The sequence below is a fragment of the Amblyomma maculatum genome, chromosome 8 (assembly GCF_055883805.1).
Source record: "Amblyomma maculatum isolate TAMU_Amacu chromosome 8, ASM5588380v1, whole genome shotgun sequence".
Lineage (NCBI taxonomy): Eukaryota > Metazoa > Arthropoda > Arachnida > Ixodida > Ixodidae > Amblyomma > Amblyomma maculatum.
The window spans coordinates 102,057,974-102,075,962 of record NC_139351.1 but is presented as its reverse complement, the minus strand read 5'-3'; the positions used below and the strand labels follow the sequence as shown (position 1 = coordinate 102,075,962).

At 50.0% G+C, this 17,989-nt stretch overlaps 1 protein-coding gene and 1 pseudogene across 1 annotated transcript; both read left to right on the top strand.

Moving 5' to 3' along the window:
• The first annotated feature begins 1,809 nt into the window (after positions 1–1,809).
• LOC146182030 (uncharacterized) lies at positions 1,810–3,171 on the top strand (annotated as a pseudogene).
• Positions 3,172–4,929: 1,758 nt separating this feature from the next.
• On the top strand, positions 4,930–7,503 carry LOC146182029 (uncharacterized). The gene is made up of 2 exons (XM_084577031.1): positions 4,930–5,629; positions 7,062–7,503. The coding sequence occupies exons 1-2, from the start codon at positions 5,123–5,125 to the stop codon at positions 7,380–7,382; spliced, it is 828 nt and encodes a 275-aa protein (XP_084433157.1). The 5' UTR covers positions 4,930–5,122; the 3' UTR covers positions 7,383–7,503.
• The last annotated feature ends 10,486 nt before the right edge of the window (positions 7,504–17,989 follow it).

Below are 17,989 nucleotides of genomic sequence, written 5' to 3'. Positions count from 1 at the left end.
AATCCAGAACAGACGTACTAGTGCGGACAAACTTAAACCGGTAGTAGACGCCACTGCCCTTTCACATGGACAAGTATTGTTTTCCTATCTTCATTGCAGAAGGCATGATCTTAATTTGATCTTGTACGTCTAACCAATGTGGAGGACAGAGGAGGATCATTGTTGGCGCATCATAGCAACGCCACCTAGAGGAAATTGTTTTCCAGGCCGGGGTGTTCCCGTGGCCACATGACAGGAAGCAGAGTGTGGTCACATGACCTTCCAAGCTCCTTCCATTGTTTGCTTTCAGCAGACGATGCCAACCATCAGTCACCACGACTCTTCGCAGTGACGCCGCACGCACGTTTATATTTTGGCGTGTAACGCTAAAAATAGATAACAGAGGTGCCAATTTTATCGGTGCTTTTTGCAAACGGAGCGTGACATGCCTGAATGCGGAGCATTTTGCAGAACTCAGGGCAGGGTCGGTTTATCGTTGCATACTGGTGAAGTTCCCACAAAGGCCCAGCTAACTGCATTCGAAAGCTAACGAAAGCGCCAGAAAAGACATTTACAATAAGCGTTAGCTGCTTCAGTACACAGCGGTTCGCTTGGGACGCTTTCAGACCTGCACGCTGATAATATTGCGAAACAGGTAAAGAACTTGACAGCGCGAATAAACAGTCCGTGTTCGGGGCTCTGGACGCTTCCGTCTGTAGAGAAATTAAGACAAGAAAGCGAAGATGCAAAGCTGGAGCTTGTGTCATTATTTAGTGCCCGATATCGTCTGCAGGAACACGAAAAGTACTCAGAATACGCTCGGAGTCTAACTCAATATGGCCGCCGGCCCTGGAGCTTGACTGGTGAGCTGGGCTTCTGGCCTGCCCGAGAAACATTGAACGCCGGACAGCTGTCAGCAAGTAGACACGGACAGTCCGTGACTGTGCGCACTGTGGGACCGCCGTCTCCGGCACAGCGGCGTCTACAGTGGCATTGTTGGGACGCTCATCCATGTCGCCGTGAAACGCACGTGGTCGTTTGGTCGAATCTTTGGTTCTGTGCGTGAACCGCAACGGCGACTGACATCAGTGTTTATCGAGTGTTGTGTGTGCAGAACAGGGCTGTAAAGAATTAGAACCAACTGCGAAATGCCGAGGAAGTGTTGTGTACTGCTATACTGCGGTGCAATGACAATTACAAAACAGGCCCCAAAATTCCCTAAAGCCGACGAAGCAAGAAAAGCGTGGATACGTGCAATTCCACGCGGAAACCTGGTCATGTCAGCGAACTCCAGGGTGAAAAATTTTGTTATATGCTTATTATTTTCCGAGCAAGTTGCTTCTACCCTTGGGGTTGCAAGCCTTGCTTACAACTCCTTTGTGGCACGTAAGGGAGAAATGTGTCACGCATAGCCCGCGATGTCAAGTAGCCGTACTTATGTTAGGATATATTTCCCCTTTGTTTAAGTGTGCGAGCGTCACTTTAAAGTCGAATACAGCCAAGTAGCCGCACTTATGTTAGGATATATTCCTTTGTTTAGGTGTGCGAGCGTCACTTTAAAGCCGAATACATCGTTCGAGAAGCAAGATGTATTGATTAAGCCACCGGCCGCACAGTAACAGCGTCGCTCTCACGTTTGCGGCTTCGGCCTGAGGCCGTACCAACGGTACTACCCAGATTACCCAAGCTACCTGTGGAGAGAAGGGGCTTGATGCACCCAGTACACTTACTGAGGTAGGTGCGCAACAACTGGTTATTAAAGCAAAATGAGCACTGTTTCTGGTTCCCTGAGTTTCAAGCAAAGCACGACGGAGGAGCGGCGCATGCATTATGCGTAAGACCATCAAAGACGCATGTAATTTAGAGAGTGAGCAGTTACTCCGGTACGGCTACACCCTGTCCAGGAAAGCTGTTTATCCAACAGACATTGAGAAACAGAATGTCAAACTTGCATTGCAGGTATTTAATGATTCCGGAAAGAACTCTCTTCGAGTGATTGGAGCCAAGCACAGCTTAAAACACCACGGAGAGACCGCCAGTTTTAGAGATACAATAGTAAAATGGTGGAAAGATGTCAACGTCAAAACTACTTTCGAAGGACTGAGGGACGAAGACTAAGGGATGAATATCAAAACCCCGTCTACCCTTCTCCATCCGACTCGAGGCTTTCTTTTCTGAGCGATTTCTTGGACTGGTTGGAGGAATGGAAGGAAAGCAGGGCGGATGCCTGTAAGTTGTCTGGCGAAACTCATAGAGCTCTGATAAAGACGACTCAAGCATTTATTGAGGCAAGCTTTGAGGAGCTCAAGATGTCCTTTGCGCTTCTTGGGAAGTTCCAGACCGACCTTTAGAAGACCGCTTTGGATGTTACCGATATCTGGCTGGTTCGCAATGTCATTTATCCGTAAGGCAAATCTATGACGGTTTGGTTTGCGGGGTTTAACGTCCCAAAGCGACTCAGACTGTGAGAGACGCCGTGGTGGAGGACTCCGGAAATTTAGACCACCTGGGGTTCTTTAACGTGCACTGACATCGCACAGCACACGGGCGCAGTGCTTTTCGCCTCCATCGAAAAGCGGCCACCGAGGGCGGGATTCGATCCCGCATCTTTGGGAACAGTAGTCGAGCGCCGTAACCACGGGCAAATCTATGAATGTGAGAACAAGTTGCGACTACTGAGCACACCTTCACAAATTAGTGCGGTATCTGCAATCAACAACGAGAAAAACCGAAATTGGGAAGAGCAATTCAAACGCAAACAGCCGTGCTAAACGGGAAATTCAACATCGGTGTTACCGAACAGGCGCTGTCAAAACTTAAGGATGCCGTTCCAGTGGTTACTCGATGGTTACTCGATTCACATCGCTTCGAAGAGATTTAAATGCGACAAATACAAAGAGCTCTTCACAATTGACAAGACTGTCGCAGTTTGACCTGAAAATCACATGTACAGTCTTGTCAAAGAAATTGACAGGGCTGGTTTACCCAGCAATGTCAGCTGTGAATGCTGAGGCTCCAAATTACGTCGTTGTGGAAGAGCTGTCCAATTCGAACTACTATTACCAAGATGGTCGCAGTGGCACCGAGAAAGCTGTGGCTGCTTGCGTGCAAGCCCCGTGTAGATTTGTGCATATACACACCTTTGTACACCACCATAGTGCTCGCTGGACTGCATTTCGCCCTTGTGGCTAGCGCAGTGGAAGTCACAGCGAAACCGGGTTTTCTGCAATCCAGAGAGGACACATTTCGACATCTCCTTCGCCCGGTGAAAAGGTCTATAGCGTGCAATCGGTATGCCTCGAATTCGCGACACTGTTCGTTAAAAGGTTAATGATCAGTTTAATTGTCCTAAAATTGTTGAAAATTTCTGACTTTTCAGTATGAACACTTTGTTCCGTTTATTTTTGTCACCACCGGCTTTCCTATACAGCTCATTTAATAAATATATTGCAAAATAATTAACACTCCACCGCTCCTCAACCTAGACCGCCCTGGTTAATGCCAAAGGCCCGAGATACGACGCCAGCCACCATGTCAACGGAGGAGTCTGCACCGATTTAGACTATAGGTGTACCAGCGCACGAAACACTGGAGGAAAACCTCCAGCAGCTACCGATCTACAACTGAACCAAGGCCAGGGAAACGTCTTATTTTACTAGCATGAAGAAGTAAGTGAAAAAATTAGCTGTGGATCAGCTTGTGATTATAAACCTGGAGTTACGCAAGAGCTATCTGCATGGCTACGCTTAGGTACGGCTTGAAAGTAAATACATGGCTTTTGCACATAGTAGTTTACTCTATAGTTTATGCTTAGGTGGCACTTTTGACCACTAAAGTGCAATGAGGCGAAAGCGTCTGTTGCGCGGTGGATCCGAAGCCCTCCCACTACAGCACCTCTTTCTCTGTTTTCACTGCCACTTTCGTGATGACGCGGTAACGAAAGCTACTAGCCAACATATAAAGCCCCGCTTTGACCGAGCCGTATGAACATGCCTGCGTGGCCTAGGGATAACGTGAATGCAAATGTTTTGGCAGTCTGATTGTGATATCGCCCTTCAATATGAGAGGAGAAGGCCGAGATGGCAGCTCGATCCTGCCGAACGTAATGTCAGGAAGCCTTAGACCCAGTGCTAGCTACCGCCTCCCACGGTTACTACTACTACCACTACTATACTCACACTACTACCGCCTTCTTTTTTTCCTTCTCAACGGCTCAAGGTCAGTGAGACCACGGTCAAGGTGCAACCACGGCGAAGAGACGAAGCGGCTGACATAGTGGAGCTGTCGCTACAAAAAACCGGACGAAAAACATCACTAGCGCTCCGGCCTAGTCTACACTGACGCGGCGTCGGGTCCAAACAGCGCAGTCGAGGCGTTAATGTTAAAAGCAACAAACTCATTGCTATGCTTTGCACAAGCACATCCAAGAAGGCGGCGAACTTTAAAAGGACGCATCGCTAGTTCTCATTCTGACATCCACATCATCGCCGGATCAATAAAGTGCATGTGCTGTCCTATGGTCTGGTTTGTTTGTTTGGTTTGTGGGGTTTAACGTCCCAAAGCGACTCAGGCTATGAGAGACGCCGTAGTGGAGGACTCCGGAAATTTCGACCACCTTGGGTTCTTTAACGTGCACTGACCTCGCACAGCACACAGGCACCTTGCTTTTCGCCGCCAACGAAAAGCGGCCTCCGAGGCCGGGATTCGATCCCGCGTCCTTGGGCACAGTAGTCTGGCTCCCTTCAAATGCAACGGGCTCATCCAGGCTCCTTATCGTCTTTACCGTATCCGAGACGAGCGCAAGACGCGAAATTCGATTATAAGAGCTAGTGAGCCAATAACCGACCTGTGCTATCAAGATCCAAGGAGATATCGCAACGCACGCACTCAAGGTTAATAGAAGTTTCTTATCATATCGTTTATTGAAGATAGCCCGCAAGAAGCCATGAACTACACCGTGTCGTGCGCATAATGATCTTCAGGCACTTCTGCGCAATCCTGCGGCAACGCCCACCATTCAGCTTCACAAAAACCGTTTTAGGGTTAGCCCAGATGCTCTTGTGACATGCATCCCGCCCCCAGCGAGCGCCCAAGGTCCGCCGCGTCGGCGAGTTAAGCCAATTATCCACCACGCACGTGTACCATGCGCTCGGCTGGAGTTTCGGGAACTACAACGCCGCTGCCACCTGCCACCGTCGGTCCGCCCGTTGATGGTGCGTCGTCCTGCCCTCTGGGCCAAGGTGTACTAGCCTGCATCGTCGCAGCGTTGGTCGTGGTCGTCGTGTTCCTCGCCGTGCTAGCGTTTTCCGTGCTCCTGCTATCGTGCGCGCAACCGCGGCGCGAGCCTCGCCGCATTCACGGCCATCACCGCAAGCGACGTCGACGCCGTTCGCACGTGACCCACCGCGGTCGTCGCGAGGAGGGCATCTGTGAGAACGCCCTGTGCGGCGATCGTCAGCAGGAGCGGGCTACGTTCAGCATGATGGCCGAACACGGGAGCAGCGGATGGTCTTCACCCGACGGGTCTACCTCGCCGTACCATCCGCGGTACAACAGCCCGGCGACGTCCATGTGTTGCGAAGATTTCCGCATGCCCAGTTGCACGTGCCACGGATTCTCGAACCGCACACCCATCCTGCACTCGACCATGGTGAGTTCTGCGGCGAAGTGGTGTAACGGTTAGTCGAAACTTACGAAGCCTATTAAGTCAACATAAGAATTTGCATACACGTCGCATATAATTGCATAGGATCTCATAGTTCCTTGCGCATTATCATAAACTATGTATGATATTTTATGATAATGATGTGTACCGTATGAGAGTCTGCGATTAGATGAGATTTTGAGGTTATTGTCCCTTAGAACTTTTGGCTTTTCAGTAAGGGATGCTATACGATTTCGTTACAAGAGCTGACCAACAGATGTGCCGCAAAGAACGAGGCGCTCCATACTTGTGTCCGATACTAGCGTCGTGAACGAAATCTTTTTTCGTCCTCGCATTTTTCGCGCTGTCATGTAGCTCAGGCACTCCTGCATGTGCGCGTCGTTGAAGCAGTACGCATAACATTTATTTACTACCAGCGTAGTCCACGCTGGCGCAAGATAACGCTCCAAATTCTGCGATCGAGACATAAGGTTACCGTGGACGCAACAGCCGACCAGTGAAAAGCGTTGCCGCGAAAAGTTGTAACGCTCTATTACGCTGCTCCCGCCAGAGCCCCCGGCGACAGCAGAGTAGTCGAGCGTCGCTTGAAGATAAGACAAAGCGCGAAAGGATTAAGAATGAGATGGGAGGAAATTCGATATATTCTAGCCCTTCCTCTGCAGCAGAATAAGTAAGCGTGTTCGGTGTGAAATTATTGTGATGCTCAGAGAAATAAAACTGGGAGGACACCTGACCTCCGCCTTTTTTAAGGGTAACACATGAAAGCTTTAATGACCGGCTACTCTTGCAAGATCCCCGTTCCCGTAGATGCCCATTGCTGCTCGCTTAACTCTGTGTAGTAATCTTTTAATTTGTACCTCTATTATCCCACACACAATCATTATCATGCAATTGTAAGTTACCACATTACATGAAAGACCTCCCTATAAGTCACACAACCCAACGAGCACACGGTGTACGGCCATGTCCCCTACCAATTACCACCTTCCAGAGCCATGGCCGTGATTTTTCGGCAGGTTCTATGCAGTGATTGGTCGGCGGGTTGTGCGACGTCAGCAGACCACATAGCATGGCCGAGTTGACAGCTCGTTTGAGATGGGAATCGAACCCGGTACTGTTGAATCCCAAGTCAGAAACGCCAATGCTTGGCCACGCACAAACATGTTCGTACGTATGGCATATTGGTTAAAGCGGGTTTTCATGTCTATCTCTTGTGGTCTTTCACATAAAGTGGTAGCCTAATATTGTGTGTTATTGACTATTATTTAGAGAAGAGGCACAAAATAAAAAAATCAGTGGTTAACTAAGCAGTAAAATTCATGTAAGCGAGCGAGGATCCACCAGAGTAGACGGGCGTGTATACCCTTACAGTGCGAGTTAAGTTCCCCGTTTCTTTTTGTTTCTTTTCTCTCTTCAGTGTACGCAGTTCCATACAGCCACGTCATGTCATCTCATGAGTCGCCTGCGTCATGAGGCAACCAGGATCGCGACACCGTCTGGCAGCGACGTCAGCGACACGTCTCGCGGGAGCAACCGCACTGTCAGCGCGGACGCGCAGTCCGACTCGCACTCCCTGGAGTGGGACAACTTCCAGCTGCCGCTTCTCGCCACCCGCGCCTGGTCTTCCGTCAGTCACCTGGATATCACCAACGGGGAATCGCTCAGCGTGGCTGGGGATTCCCAACAAGAGCATGAGCGACAGCCAAAGCAGCCGGCTCAAAGCCAGCACTGGGTCTGAAGCACTACGCGGCACGGCACATCCCATCGATCGCTCTTCACTGCTCTAACATCGCGGTTAACAATGCCAAGCATATTTCACTGCCCATATCCACTACAACTAATAAATGACGGTTGCCGTATGTGTGTGCCCATGAGCCTGATACTTCTCAATGCAGCGCGCCACTGAAGATCCCCGGACATCGGCATCGCGAAGTGATTTGCCACTGGAAGCGCCGATTAGCTAACAATGCGAGGCTCTGCCACAAACTGCGTTCCGTAATGTTTTCCAGTCCGTTATGTTATCTTAACTGGACCGTAACCAACCTTTGGTGCGACGGCAATCTTTTGCCGCTTTGAAGGGCAGCTAACAGCCTTACTAAGACACCCGTTCCTGGCTTGAGCAGTGCCGGCCTAACCAGTGAGCAGCTGATAGCTACCTCCCGCAACCCGCCATGGTCATTTGAAACACATATGTCTTGGACATTCCGGTGAATGACATCGTGGGGATCCTGAGAAACTCGCTAACACCTCAGTGTACCAGGAAGTGGCAAAGGCCAACCTGCGCCGTCAATAGGCGCTCCAAATGACGCGGACGTACGGGGCGCGGTTAGGCGAACCCTTGACCTGTTTTATATTCTTCGAGCGTCAACGTGTGCTGATTTGAGGGAAATGGGAGGAGCATTATTTTAGGTCGCCGATATCCGTTGCAAACTTTTGGGGATAATATCTTCCTTCAGAGGCGCATGCAGTTCGCACTGGGTGCATATTGACTGCAAAACGTCATTGGTCACCGCGTTTGCACCGAGATTCCTGCGCGTCTAATGCGCTTGGTTTCGGATATCTAATCACTGCGGGACCTTATAAACAGAGGTATTCTTCGTTTCAAAAATTGATATGGCATTGTCTTGTGGACTGCTTCTATTTCCCCTATTAAAACTAACCACCCAAGTGAATGAATTGTAATTTTAATATGGATTTTCGAGAATTATTTATCTGATAAGAATTTTTATGGTAAATTACGTCTGCCGGGGAGTCTGTTGCTGAAAAAACTTCTCTATTTCGAACTTGCAATTTGCAGCAATTTTTAAAGTATTCATTTGAAACGGCTAGTGCAATATAGGCCAACAGTAAGTTCTCAAGATGCCTCTGTGCAGACGCAAAACGTCATTTGGCCCTATAGTGGCAAACGACGACGAAGAGACGGGGGGCGATGCTCGCGACCCGCGGCGTCCTGCGAGAGCTAGGTTGGCGGCAGCAGCGCGATTTTTTTGCACCATGCCATGAGGGCCTGCAGCGAGTCTCCGTCGCGCCTGAACTAGGTTGGGACCCAGCTCGAACACGAGGCCCACCGCCAGCCGCCGTTACTAACATCGCGAGTCGCCTGCAGCGAGTCGTCATCGCGGCTGAACCTCTGCGCAATCCAGCTCAAACACGGACCCCACCGCCAGCCGCCCTCACCCGCACCGCGAGCAGGCTGCCGGACATGACGTCCAAGTGAGTCCCGAATTAACGCCAGTCATTGCGATTTCATGTTTCCGTAAGACCCAAGCACGTTCCTCGAATTACCAAGCTACAGGGCAGGGGTATAGCTTCTGGACTACGCAGTATACTTGCTCAACTCATACCGGCGTTGTCCGCAGGCCGATAACAGCAAAGTATGCCAAATGTGAACCCTTAAAATGTACTGTCGTTTCACGCTGACAGGAGGGGAGCAGTGCCATTGCTCACAGCAGGGAAGGAGCTGGCAGGAAGGTGTTGAACAAAGCGTTCATGAAATGCCATTTTAACGCGATAGTGTTGAAGGCACCGTTATTCAGGAAGCCCGGCCTTGCAAGCAGACGAGGATAAACTACATTGTCGTCGACAAAAAGTGGCACACTGATGTAGATCGAGCACCAGCCCTAAGTTATTATGAGCCCGTCGCGCTCGGCACGTCCCGCCCGATCGACGAATCCTCGGGCATTATCAGTGTGGGCCGCTTCATTCCCTACATGGGATAAGTACGCAGGTACATGGGTTGATTGGATCTGATGGAGATTGGTGCAGTGGAGGGAGAATAGGGTGACAGTGGGGACCCGACCTTAGGTGAAATTACGAATCGTAGATTTACAGTCGCTGGAGATTGTTTTAGCTGAGATGGATGCCATCGCCAAGGCTATGACCACCTCCTCGGCCTCTGCAGACGATCTGACGGGAATGGATCACAGCACCAACGGGCGTCCACAGTGGTTTACCACCGGGAGCGAGAAAGCACCGCGATCGGGGTATTCGGCGGCATCGACGTAGTCTGCTGTCCAACCTGTTAAATACTTTTGTTGCATATTTAGCCCTGTTGTAGCGAGCGCCATAATACCCTGTAAATTTTTTGTGGACGCGTGCGTCTTTGTCACAGTAACGATTAGGTTACCGTGGATATGGGACGGAAGTAGGGCCTAGCTTGTCGGCGAAGGTCACTTGGAAGCTAGCTTATGTCGATGATGACAAAAACTTTTTATTTGCTCTAAAAATGGGGGAACCAGTCCCAAGACTGTTTGCGCTGTTAAGAGAAAGTCGACAGGGATCCCTTGGGGCTCTGCGACCTTCAGTGCGCGCGAAATGAGCTGCCGTTGTTGGGCCATCTCGGTGGTACGCAGGGGGGAGGGAGTGAGTGAATCAACTTTATTGTTCAACCAAAAATGCTTCTTTTCTACCCAGGCCCTTCCCCCTAGAGGAGAGGTACCTTAGGACAGGCGGGAATCCGATTCAGATACTGCTCTAAATCCCTTGGATCTCGGCGGCCTCTTCAGTCAGTCGAACCGCTAGCAGCTGGTGTTCCGGGTTAGGGCTTTCGCAAAGCTTCCCAGGCTTCTCTACAATCAATCTTGTTTGCGCTGCATCGGGAATGCAAACTCTCCCATGTTATATGGTTCAGGGTACTCCTCTCCCCGCAAACTCTGCAGCTCATCTTCAAAATCTGGGAATAAAGTTTGTTTAGGACCGGATTTGGATAAGTATCTGCTTGCAGACGCCTCCGTGTCGAGGAGCTTCACGCCTGTAGTTGAATTGTCAGCGTTGTGTTGTGTACATGTTCACATTATGTGAAGGGATGTGGCCGGTTGTGAGCATGGTTTGCATGTAGGCGCAGTAAGATTTGGGAAAAGTTTGCTATGATAGCCATGAGTTTGGAAGCGTTCATGTTTGTATTCTGCGCCAATGGACGGCGTCGCTCCAGGATAGTTCCGCGGTGTGCTAAGGAATATAGACACGGCCGAGCCGATAATATAGGAGGATGTCCGCGTACGTAACAGGTACTGTATGAGTGCCTTGGGGAGTGTCACAGGGAGCGGCAGGCTGAGGAGAGCACTCTGCCTTGTAGTTTAGCTCTCAGGCTAGACCATGCGCCTGTGCATTCCTGCTGAGCCTCGGGATAGACCATGCACCTGTACGTTCCTGCTGAGCGCCTCATGGGCTGGGGCCCAATTAGAAGACGAGGTGTATACGGTAAGGTGAGAGATCGGAGGATAATGTCCGGAGATACGACCTGCATTGAAGTTACGAATGGTTTGGTGAGAGTCGGCAACGACCGTACTTTTTTGAAGGGGTCGGTCAGAGCAAGCGTGGTAGTAACAGCTGTGGCAATGAGGACTCTACATGCACATTGCACCAGTTTCGGTGCGGTGCCAATGCGGCCACAACCGTAGCGGGGCGAAGGGGGTGGTAGAAGGAATCTGCGTACGTAACGTCGGGCCGACCGGCGAAACTTTTTCTGGTTGGCGGGTTCGGTCGACTGCGAGCTCCGCATGATGATCTGGACGCTTGGAAAGTGTAAGTATACGGAGACTGAGTCTCTGTACAGGTGTGATGTCCATATATGTATAGGAGTCGCTCGCGGAGAGGTAATTCCTACCTGGTGCAACACTGCGCGGCCCGCATGTGTCAACGAGAGGCGTTTATATTGGGAAGTTATCCCCGCTTCAATCAGTTCGTCGACTGTGTTAGAGATCCCGAGGGCTGTCAGTTTGGTGGTAGAAGTGGGCATGGGTAAACCCGATGCCGTCTTGTATGCCTTACCTAGTGAGGCATCAAGTCGCTCGCGATCTGTTCGCGTGAGAAGAAGGTAAGGGGCGACGTAAGCAATGCATGCGTGCGTGCAAACGAAGGCTTGTATGAGGCGCAAATGGTTGGATTCACGCATGCCCTTATTCTTGTGACAACTCTCTTGAGTAGGCGGGTGATCTGGATTACAGACTGATCTTTTTGCTGGAGAGTGGTGGCATTTCTTCCATTATCTTACATGTTCTGAGCCTGTCGAGTATGTGACGTCCCGTATGGCCGATATGCTCGTATTGAGTGGTGAGCTTCAGCAGGCTCAGTCAGTGTTTAAACCTCTAAAGAGGGGAGTTCAAGGTGGGGGTCCGGTGAGGGAAGAGCTGTTTTGTATGTCTGTCTATTAAGGAAGTCAACACGATCCTGTTCCTGGTAGCTAAGTGAGGGTATAGCAGGGATGAATGGTAGCAAACGCCTGAAACAGACGTCGGAGGTCAGCCTTCCTAATACCTCTTCGTTAGCAATGTGCCGCATTAGACGAATGGTCTGCGAAACAGAGACTGAGTTAAGCAAGGGTACCGGCGTTTTTCTATTCGATTGCTCTGTATAATACCCTAATGGTAGATACTTCGCGTATGGGATGGCCGCTAGCAGTAACGCAAATGAAATGATGACCGTGGAAGCCGGGATGACATCGGATGAGGAGCAGTTCAGAGCTTTTAAGGGATTACGAGAGATATTTTCTGGATACGTGGGGCTCAATGACGTCCACCGCTTGATGAAGTGCGTTTTCAATGTCGGCGTCGTTGCCTGGTGAAACACGGATGATGTCCGCGTATAAGGAATGTGATAGCCGTTGAATAGCATATAATTAGGGGCATCGTGAACAATGCGAGATTGAAAAGAATTTGGGAGAGAACAGGTCATTGGGGGTGCTATTGTTACCGAAAGTTATGGGGACTGAAAGTAGACAACCAAAGTTCACCTGTACGACCGGAGAGGAACGTGTGTATACACACGTCGGTAAGATGACTGGGATTTGCTGGGAGAGATTAGTGAGAATAGCTGCGTGGGAGACGGTGTCAAAGGCTTCGGTCAAGTCAAGCTTATGGTAGCCTTTGCGCCCGCTCTCGTAGAGGGACACAGCATCCCTTTCGAGAGCTGGAGATGTCCCACGCCTTTTTTTTTTTATAGTCGTCTGCGAGGCTTCGGTATTAATGATACCCGTGCATGTTTCGACGCTGGGGAGATTTCATTCTCTGTCCAGCAAACATTAATAAATACGGTGAGTACCTTAATGGACAGGATTCAAATTACGGAGAGTTTTGTTTGAAATGCTGTCCGATCCCGGAACAGAGTTAAGGCGCAACGGAGCATCCGAGATCACCGCACATCTAGTGGGTTGGAATCATTCGTATAGGAGAAGAGGAGAGGGTTGGGCGAGCAGTATTGAGATACCCAATACGAAGTTCACCGAGCGGATCTTGGTCAGAGCCGGGGTGATGCATCACTATTCGAGAAATGCTGTCCCGTTGGAATGTTTTGTAACCGCCCGGTTCTGAAAGGTAGCCGTTAGCCCGAGCTCGCACGCAGGTTGTCGCAAATTTGGCCCCATTGCTGGGTTGCCAAGGCGAGAGAATAAGTCTCGATCTGAATTTGAGCTATTCGGTGCCGAAGCTTTCATTGTGACGGCGTTTCCCAGCAGGTTTGCATGTTTTCACGGGCCATGTCATAGATGGTGGAGACGGCTGTCTGTATAGGGTTGTTCAACCATGGTAGGGGATTTGTTAGTAGTAGCATAGACATCTGCCTGGAGGGTGCCGACCCACTCGTCCAGGTTATTGTCCAAATCCAGATATGGGCTTTCTGACCACGAAGAGAACGAAACTTGTCCAAATCCGTGGTTAGGGCCAGGCGACCTTTTCGAAGGTATGGGGACTTGCTGAGGGATATTACGAGGAAATAGTTATAGCTTCCGAGGCCATTCCTATTGTTGAGCCGCCGATCGATCCGCACATTTTCCTTTTTGCTTTTCAGAACATGATAGACCAGGTGAAGTGCCAACACGCTTTCTCCTACGTGGGTGGAAATGTTATGGTCAGTAAAGAGAATGAGACCCAGTTCCGGAGCTCGTATAGATTGTTACCCTTTGGGTTCGCGGGGCTTTAGCCCCAAGAGGGGTGGTGGGCGGGTCTCCTACAATGAGGATACATAAATATAAGCGTTCTTTGTGTCGTGTCATCTTCTGTGGTTGTCCTACTTTGCGCCGTCTTCGTTCCGAATATGATACCCGAATGGTGCCAAAGGAGAGGGGGAGAGGGGGTGAAATTGGGTCATCTGCATTTCGGGGGGCTATGAATATTAGGAATGAACATGTTTTCGTCGCCGATTTTTCGGTGGAGCAGTTCGAGCAAGACGCAGTCTACGTCACGGTGGTCTAAGCAGTATTGAACGGCAGGTAAACTTGACTAGCGGTGTCGGGAACGGCGACATCTAGGGGCATGATTTATAGCCATGCAGTTTCGCATTGCAGTGAGTTTCCTGGAGGGCGATGATACCTGGGGGAGTCCGAATTCTGGACGTATTGCTCCGGGCTGCTTCGCTTGCGGCGGAATCCACTGCAGTTCCACTGCCACACATTAACGCAGGTGGCGGCCGGGCGCCATGGTGAAGTGTGGGTGAAGCTGGAATCTGGGGTTTGGAGCAGGAAGCAAGCGACGTATGGTTTAAGCCTGGTCGTAAAGAGGGCTGCCGTAGATTCGCCCCTAACTTCGAGGCCTGTGACGAATATTTGGACTTGTTGCATAAGGGAGTTGTTGGATTTGCTGCTGCATTTGTTGTTGGAACCAATGTCAAATTTGCTGTTGGATCTGTTGGGAGAACTCGGCGAATTTCGGCTCGAGCTTAGCATAAATTTTAGCTTATAATTTGCGGTGGGGAGTTGTGTGAGGTGACAGAACGGGGGTAAGGATGGACGCTTAAAGAAAGCGTCTTGTTGGAACCTGTGGTTGCCAGCTTTCCCGTCGCGGATCTCCTGGTCACGTTCAAGACATCATTCAGCAGGTATTGGATATATTTCTTCCTTTCTTGACCAAGCAGGCCTGCCTTCCGCGCCCGAGAAGTCAGAACTCCTATACTTTTGACTCACTCTGCCTATCAACGAGCTCACAACTCACTGATCTCCCTTACCTTGGGCGGCTCCCCAATCCCCAAATTTTCTCAATGTCCCATTCTTGGCATGCCTCTAAAGATGTCCGGGCTCTCCATGCGGCTGTTGTTACCTATCAGTCTGTCACCCATTTCCTTCGCCGAGTTGTAAGACGTTCCTCTGGCCAGAGGGAAGATCACGCCTGTCGACTGGCTCACTCGCTGGCTCTTAACAAATGTCTGTACTTCGTACCTTATCTTTCTTTTACCCAGAGCCAGCTATAGACACACTTGCAATAGCTCTTCACGGTCTTTATAAAGATGCTCTTCGTCTTCCCATAACCACTTCCACCGATAAGCTTTATGCCACCGGGCTTTTTCATCCCCATTCGCTGGTCTCCTTTCCCTTCACCGCGACCGACAGATAGCTCGCCTCTTTGGCACAGTTCATGGACGCTGACTTCTCAACCAGGCTAATATTCCCCCCATTCATTCAGTCCCTCTGCCAACACCTTCCCCGCCGGAGGCTACTAACCTCCGTACACTTCCTCTTCCAGCCAATATGGCGCCGGTCCTGCATGCTGGCCGCCGACATGCTGCTGCCTCTCATCATAGTCCGCCCTTCAATGCACATGGAGTCGCTTACACGGATGCTTCTTATGTGGCTCCTCGCGGGTCCGGAAACCAGGTCCTCTTTCATCCTCGTCTATCTATCCCTGTCACTCACATTAGCGGCTCCTTTCTCCACCCTCCGGATATTATCTCGCTTGAGGTCCTCTCCATCATTCATGCCATTCAAAATTTCCATTTTCTTCCACCTGTGCTTCAATATATTATATACATTGATTCCCAGGCAGCTATCCGTGCCATTCAATTTAAAACTCTCACACCTCATTCGTCCACGGAGCTCGAGGCCGCACTTGTGCTGCAGCCTTGCCCCATCTTCCTCCGATGGATCCCTGTACACTCGGGTATTGACGGCAATGAGCTGGCGAACCAGCTTGCCCGTGAAACTCGTAACCGGGCACCGTTCATCCCCTGGCCAAGGTCCTTCGAGGGCGGGTCGAGACTGCCTCTTCGCGCCACCATCACTGAATATTTCAATGCTGCTCGCTTAGACCGCATGCTCTACCCCGAACCTCATCCTAATCTCTCCGTTTGGGAGGCTCATGTCCTTCGGCAGGTACAGTTGAATACGCTCATAACCCTGCGCGGCTATATCTGTACAAATTCCGCCGTGATTCATCATGCCTCCACTGCCATTCTCCTTATGTCAACCTATCTCACTGCCTATTTTCATGCCCGGTTGCATTGCAATCGAGTTAATTTCACATCCTCTCCCATACTATGTTGACCTGGGTGGAGTGGCTTGCGTTGAGGAAGAACAGCGCTTGCTCGTCCAGCAGGCCATCGATGTATTAGGCGCCTAAGTGTTGCGCTTTAATAGTCTTCTACTGCTACTATTACTATGTGAGACAATAAAGACAGCGATTAAGAAGAGATCAGTGATAAAGCCAGGAGCAATGTGCATGTTTGTGAACGAAAGATCGGAAAAAAGGGCCGCAGACGGAGCCATCGACGCTATCGCGGGATACCTTTAAAGGCAGAGCTTAAGTATTCCCCATTTTTAAGGCGAAATCCTTTCTTGGCCCATGATCAAAATTTCGCGTGCCCGAGATCTGCTCGTGAGATGTGTTCCTCCTTACCTAGCGTCCCTGCCATCTCCATGGCAACTTTAGGAAGCCCGACGACGACCTGCGCTGCGTTGTACTGCCAATCCCACACTTGGAGCAGACGCGAGCCAAGGATCGCCACGCAGCAGGAGCGATGGTGTACCGTCCAATCTCACATTTGCAGGAGCATTTTCTTTTCCTTCTTACTACAGCCACAACAACAACGCTGCAGGAGCACTGCAGCGAACGCATGCCAATAATAATTGGTTGTCAGGGAAGGAAAGGCGCTGTATCTGTCATGCTTTCTGTCGAAACCTGAACCGCGCCGTAAGGGAAGGAAGGAAGGTGGGAGCTAAAGCGGAGATAAAGGAATACCGTAGTGAAGAGCTACGGAATAAGCGCGACCATCTGGGGATCTTTAACGCACTGACATCGCACAGCACACGGACGCCTCTTCGTTTCGCCTCCAACGAAACGCAGCCGCCGGCGGGCGGGACAATGAAAGAAAATTTTCACTGTGTGGCACCAGCCATGGCCTTGCAAGCAGAAAATACTCAAGGGGCCGCGCAGTGTACCTTGTGCAGCCGCAACGCTCAGGCTGTCGCATTTTTCAGTGCAGATTCTGCGGTGCTCTCGTAATTTTTTTTCTTGAACTGTTTTCACTCCTCAACCAACTTTGGTTCCAGTCAGTCTGTTGACGGCTCCGCGGGATCATATGGACCACTCAGAGCAAGTTTCAGGGACAACGCTGCGCGAACACGTGCCACTACAGCAAGGCGGCCATGTTTTGTGAAGTGCAAGATATATTTCACTGAACACTACAGGTTCCCCTACCGACAAAACCCTGTGAGCCACAATAACCTCATACAAATTTCCCATACTAAACTCAAACTAAACTCGTATAAATCCCATATAATCACATACAAATATCATTCAACGTATGAGAAATATACGGGATTGTATGAGATTTGTATGAGTTTATAGTATGAGAAATCTGTATCTGTATGAGGTTATTGTGACTCGCCCCAGGTACTTGATGAGCAGGTGCTGCGTGGCAGACAAGCATTCATTTTATTAACTAGCACACCGCGGAAACTACTAACATCTTAATATTCAAAACGAATAAATGAAGCAAGATAAAAAGAACAAGAAGAAAAGCGACCGTTTCCTTCGCTGGGAGTACCGCCGGAGGTAGATCCTACATTTCCCCTTTAATTCCTGTTCACCCTACTCCATTTGAGCGTTTTTCCTGTAAACTCCATTTAGACTATATACCGTATTTTACCCCTGGATTTCTACTCACTCGTGATACTTCAGTGCTACGGGCGAGGTCTCACTTAGAATCTTGCTATAGTAAGTCGAGCCCCGATATACTATGAACCTGAAAGGGATCGCGAAATGGTTCGGTGTATGCAAATGACTAATCTCAAGCAAAATATATATTGTGTACTAGGCGTCACTGGGCGACAGCTAAATCTGTTGCCAGTACGCTATGAATAGAATAATCACGATCGTTAGGATTAAAGCACAGCAGGCTTCCGCAGCGCCCTCGGGAACAAAGCACATTCTAGGACCACCGTTATGCTCTATTAGGTTAAGTGCAAAATACGTACGAAAAATGAAGACTTCCCTCAACCACGTCCGCCACGACACACGCGGCTTCGCAGCGCTGCCAGCGGGTGTCTCAACGGCTTGAAGCCTACATATCTCCGGCGAACGCGAAAATTTATCGACCAACGAATGTATCATGCAGTGTTCCCTATATAGTCGCCTCGGGTAA

Coding starts and splice junctions, on each gene's coding strand:
- LOC146182029 (XM_084577031.1), top strand. CDS start 5,123: ATGCGCTCGGCTGGAGTTTCGGGAACTACAACGCCGCTGCCACCTGCC. Junction 5,630..7,061: donor CCATCCTGCACTCGACCATG/GTGAGTTCTGCG, acceptor TTCTCTCTTCAG/TGTACGCAGTTCCATACAGC.